General features: G+C 46.3%; 1 protein-coding gene across 5 annotated transcripts in view; it reads left to right on the top strand.

Annotated features, from left to right (window-relative positions):
- LOC116844614 (protein slit) overlaps window positions 1-6,000 on the top strand; it is a 326,403-nt gene that overhangs the window by 286,165 nt on the left and 34,238 nt on the right. For all 5 annotated transcript variants that reach the window (XM_032816401.1, XM_032816400.1, XM_032816399.1 and 2 more), the window contains exons 2-3: window positions 5,228-5,299; window positions 5,644-5,787. In XM_032816401.1, the coding sequence (XP_032672292.1) occupies window positions 5,228-5,299; window positions 5,644-5,787 (216 nt within the window). The remainder of the gene's footprint in view (window positions 1-5,227; window positions 5,300-5,643; window positions 5,788-6,000) is intronic.

Below are 6,000 nucleotides of genomic sequence, written 5' to 3'. Positions count from 1 at the left end.
AGAGAGAGAGAGAGAGAGAGAGAGAGAGAGAGAGAGAGAGAGAGAGAGCGAGAAAGCTCCTTTGTACGCGACCCCGCATTTGTCTTTACCGAACTACTTGCGCTGGCAAACGAATCACCAGCCGACAGCCGCGGAAGTGGAACAATAGTTTGGCGCTTCTCCGTCGCCTCGCTTGTATACATAACCAGGGATGTTTAACATCGATTCTGCTGTTGAGCATACGCTAACGGGCCGTCACACGCAGCTGGTAGGGAAACGTTAAAATGCATACAGCAAATTAGTGGCCAGGCGCCACAAGCAGAGCGATTGTTATTGCTGCTCTGGACTGCGTCTAAGAAACATGACATTCGCTTTGAATGGAGCTACTCGGGACTACAGATTCCTTTGTTGAGGACAATGGCTGTTTGTAAATCGATGTCGCATTTCAGACAATGCCATTGACGGACTGCTCAATTAGCAATCGATTGAAAATTAAATTTATCGACCTGTCAATTAGACATGTACCAGTCTATGTGAGCCTATGCATCCAAGTTCAAGTACGCTCACTAATTCGCGCGACAACAACATCCAGCGATATCCAGATGTCCAGGCATCCGATGAAATCCATTGCTTCATACTGAACGAGTCGCTAAAAATTTCGCGTGCAAATATAATGATAAATCAACAAATTACTGATTTGCCGATACATCAGGGAAAAACATGACGTTCCAACTCTCATAATAATAAAAAGTTTGATGCTAAAGTTGCTCTCTCTCTTTCTCTTTTGGTCTCTCTTTGTCTCGCGCGATATCGTTATGACAAATGCCACCGTTTTTATTGATTGCACCGGGTTGTCGAGCGCTTTCCGCTCTTGCCGGACAGTTTCTTCGTCCCCGGCGGCGCTTTATTTTCACATACGTATAAAGTGCCGCGCGGTTGATATATCACAGTTGATGCGTCACCGTATCACACCGTAAATACTCGAGCATACGGGCGCGATTCTACATCCTGGCGGCCGTTAATATTTGATTTTACTGAGTTGACACGCGGCAGCAGCGGTGAGGAATGACCGGCCGCGACGAAACAAAAAAGAAATTTCATCTGGAGGCACGCCAGCCCGATAAATTCAAACACGGACTCTGCGACACTACGTTACAGCGTAGAGTCCCGTCTGAATGTTTCAGAAGTCGGTGTGTGTTTATTGCGCTGCAACCTCCCGCGCTGCAATAACTTTCCACGGTAATGCGGCCAAAGCTTCAGTTTAAACACTATGTTAATTGCATTGTTCCTGGACGGAACGCAAAACGACGGTGATGTGAAGACGCCGTCTGCCTTCCACGCCAAACCTGCTATACCGTGAATCAACTGTGTTCTTGCCCTCAACACTCGCTATTATTGTCTCGCGATACGTGCGGACTGTCACATCCGGCGAAACGACGTTATGAGTCACTCTCCATCACGCTTTGCTCCATTAAGCAAGGGCTACCTTACGTCGTGAGGTGATTCGCGCGACAACATTGTCTGAAAACCGCTCAACCATTCGAGACGTTCTTTTCGCGTTGGCTGTCGATATGTTGTCGAATCGACGCCTTTCTTTTGTCCGCTCTCCTCTATCGATCCAGAAACGACCAAGGTCGTCGGCATCTCGCCGGTAAACTCAATCAAAAGATTCCATTTGCATTTTTGCGTCGACACACGAAAGACTGTATTCTCTCTCGTCGTGTCTGACGTGATATTTTCACCGTCTGCCTGCCCGCAGTCTTCATCTCTGTCTATCCGGTTCGCTCCGCTCGCAAAATTTCGATGCTGCAGAGACCGAGTCGCAAAAACGAGCAGTCGAATATGCAATAATCAACTTTCAACTATCTCCGTCGCATCTTGATCGATGAATTAGCTCGCGTCCGCCCCAAACAATTTCACGCGCATATGGTAAATGGCGGATTATGGTGGTCGCGCATTTCCTAGCGTACGTACGAGCAGATGATGCCAGACGCGCTCGCAAAGTCTGAATATAATCGCCAGCTATAAATCACTCGATTTCCCAAATCCCCACGGGAAGACGAGTGGGAAGCGGCTGTGCGAGGAAATCGCGACTCGTCTCACCTTGTCGCGGCCGGGCTTTATCCGGGCCGGAGACATTTCTACGACATTAAACACACAGGCGTATCGACACCGCACGGCGCGTCGCGTAAGATACGACCGGATATCCGGGGCCGATCCCGCGACGCTATCCCCCGTGTTGCTCGCGGGGGAGGCTCTTGTTTCCGGGGACGGTTGTCTGCAAACTTTGATTACATCTGCCGACAAGCCTATCCTCCCTCTATCCCCTTTCACATCCCGCCGCGAGTCAAATATAGACACGTACCAACACCTTATTCTTGGACGCGTTGTCTGGACCGTGCCTGCCCGTCACTGCCCCTCCGATCCCTTCGAATTTACCACCGTCGAGCAACTCGCTGCTCCCTCCTGCTTCCCCATCCGCGCGCACCCCTTATTCTCGCCTTGGCGGAGAACCCATGGAAACGCATTTAGCGGATGTCCCGGCGACGCGAGATGTAATTACGTTAGCCATTACGTGCGTCGCCTGGCAAAAGTACGAGATGAAAATACGCATTCAGGACGCCATTGGGACTCGGATAACGCAGAGACAAGCGGCGACAAGCGATGACAAGCGGTTGCTTAATCTTTGTCCCATTCTATTCTTTCATCGCGATGTATAAGGCAACAATATCTGTACGCCGAATTGGATCGATACTTTTCAAAGCTGCATTCTCTAAATAGATGCCCGAGAGACCGTGACATTACTACTCGATGTAGCGAAAGGCGTGTTTACGCTGACTCCAGCTGACTGTCGTCTGTGCGGAAGGTCTTATTTCACACGCGTTGGAAGTTGAACGAATCAGCGCCGATTTTCGTCCTTGGCTGACGTCTGGCAAACTACCCGCGTCGAAAACTTTGTCGACAGATCGATTCAGATCAATTTAAGGAGCAAACACAACCGACATCAGCATATCGCCAAGTTTTGTCTCGTCTGACGAATTACAAACTATCGCTTCGGGCAGTCGACTCCTCGCTCCTCCTCCACTATTCAGTTCGTCGAGCAGAGCTTCCCCATACAAGATGATTGCCCGAACGATCGCTGTTATTACTTTCCAAGAAAATGCTGCGCTATTTTAATTGAGCGTAACCACACCATATGAGACGACAGAGTCCCCGCGAAAAGCCACATTAGACGCTTCTTGGAAGCGCAAATCCGTCGTGTAAACGATGCAGGCCAAGTTATCGTCTTATTCCGCGAGTTGGCGGTTGGCCCATGAACCCTGATATCTCGCCATAGAGGATGACGTCGACGATTCCGAATGATCGCGACAATAACGAACGTTTTCGAGTTTCGTCGCGCTCTTCCATATTCGCATCTCTTCGCCGACAAAAGTGACAAAATGAAGTCGCTGTACTTTCAACCGAAACGAAAAACCGTGAGAGCTTTTATTTAACCGGCCGTACGATGGTCGTATGATGGTCGTATTCAATATAAGTGAATGCTTTGCTAAATAGAGAAATGGTCCTGCTTCCGTCATTGTCCGTCATTTTTCCGACGGGAAATCCAACGAGACGTTGCGGATCACGTATGTAACACGTAAATACAAAAGGTATAAAGGTGATTGTGCGTCTGCTGAAGCATCGTCATTTGCCCATCCCTCTGTCGGCGACATTGTTCGTCACTGCGCCCATTCTACTAGAGAACCATGGGAAGTAGTGACTACGATAACAGGAGAGAGACAACGTCGTTCGTTAGTTAGTTCCTAAAGCTCTCGTTAGACGCTGGGTAGCCGTCACCGTTTTATCCCGTCGACAATTAATCGAATCGACGATAAAGTGGATTATGCGTCGAGGTTCGATGGACCTCGATTCCATAATGCAATTGGCCATGCTCCTCCCGCGGGAGGTATTTGCAGCTTCCTTCTAGTATAATGATTCGTAATTAGATATTACCTGCAACGCATTAAGGAGGGCGTTTAATATCTTAATATAGTTAGCGGAAAGTACTCGCGTAGTCATTATCTCTCAGGATATTATAATTAAGTAGCCCGTGTTCCAATTCAACACGGATGATTTTCTTTTTTCTTCTTCTTTTATCCTCCGTACCTTCCTCTAAAGTATCTCTATTCTAGTTCAAATTATGGACACGCGGTGCCAAACGAATATTTCTCAAAAGTAAGATTTTTGCAAGGTTCCGTGCAGATACGACCAGTGAGATCATGACATATATTGGAACAATGAAAAGCTGTTGATTAAATTAAATAAAAGCAGAAAGAACCTCGTGTTGGAAGGAACCTCATGCGAAATAATACGACACTGTACAACATTGTGTCCGTTCATGATGGAAGAAAAAATTTACTGATTAAAGGATCAAGTACAATAACGTTTTACGATCAATATAATTCCGTGTCGCGTCTCGAGTATCATACGAATCGAGTCTCACTCGCGAGGCACAGGTCCCGGAACTGTAGCTTCGTTACTTTGTCATCGACGAATTACACGTCAGCGGACGAAAACGAGGGAATAATTTACGTCGGTCGTCAGATCGGGAGAAATTTGCGCGCTAGAGAGAAAGGGAACGAGCGAGTGCTCGTAGGCCGAGTCTACTTACACGCTCTTGTGCCTTTCGCTCTCCGTGCTTTTTGTCAGGTAAAAAGTTTCCCCGGGAAAAGGAACCAATTTAATAAGGCCTTAATAACTTCCCGGAGGGAGGCAGACGCTTGGCGTACAGCTGTGTTTGACGGCTACTTCACGGTCTTTTCCTTTTTCGACATGAAGAGTAAATTCACGCTTTCTAGTAACGGAGAGGTATAACCCTTTATTGGCGGAACAGCGATACCAAGCGCAGTCGTCATTCTCCCTCTCTCAAAGTACGATTGTTCAGCCGCTTTACTTCGCGCGCTGAGGGTGAAACTAGATTCGCTGAATCGATAGAGTTGTGTATGAAGGAATCTTATGGCGAGAAAATTGCACCGCACTGTGTGCACTGCAAGAAACAAAAGCTTTAAGTGCACGGCGGCTCGGTATTCGCACGCGTACGGTACCATTACACATGTGTGTGCGCGTACGTAGTATAAAATGTTTGTCACATTATTCCCGCTGTTATATCGCGACAACTAACGATTGTCAACTTTGTTAGTTTTTAAGCAAGTTACCGAGAAGCAAATATATCCAATTTCATTTTTGGCATTTGTTTCTTTTGTTGCAGAGATCTTCAAGGAAATAATGTATCGGTGATATTCAAGACAGATTTCGAAGACATGGCAACGCTCCACGTTTTGTAAGTGCACTCTTTATCATTTTACTCTGACACGTATTCAGCAATTGTTAATTGATTGCTTCATTAAAGAATTTCTAAAGCCTAGCTGATCGATTAATCACGTCGAGTTGGATAGCGAGTAAACGGTAAACAAGCGTCTATTACGAACGTCTCGATACAAGTTGCATTGGAGAAATATATTTGATCGATTTTTACGTCAAGCAAAGCTGTGTTCTTTCTTGATATCAGTGCACAATAATCATTCGTGTCTCGTTTTAATCATTCGTAAAGCGTTTTACTATCACGTAACACGTCACATAATATCATCCGTTTTGCTGCACATTGAGCCTATCTATTGTCTACAGATTGCTGTCCAACAATCAAATTCACACCATCGAGAGAGGGGCGTTTCAAGATTTAGTGGCAGTGGAGAAGCTACGTCTAAATAATAACCAAATACGCCATTTACCCGATCTTCTCTTCAGCAATATGATGAATTTGAAACGTCTGTAAGTACACAGTCGAATCTATATTTTGCTTTTTCCACTTGTAATCTAGATTAGACGGAAAAAAATGTGCAGTTCTATGCAGATTTATTGACAGCCGACCTTCCTTCGCGTAAACACGCTATACAATTACAGATGGATATCTTCCGACATTCATGACCATTAACTTTAGCCATTAGCGTCTCGCTAACGTGCATGACAGGCGTTACAGCGCGC

The sequence above is a fragment of the Odontomachus brunneus genome, unplaced genomic scaffold (genome assembly GCF_010583005.1).
Source record: "Odontomachus brunneus isolate Ranch 3 - 2012 unplaced genomic scaffold, Obru_v1 Obru_scaffold_044, whole genome shotgun sequence".
Lineage (NCBI taxonomy): Eukaryota > Metazoa > Arthropoda > Insecta > Hymenoptera > Formicidae > Odontomachus > Odontomachus brunneus.
This window is presented reverse-complemented; position numbering and strand designations above follow the sequence as displayed.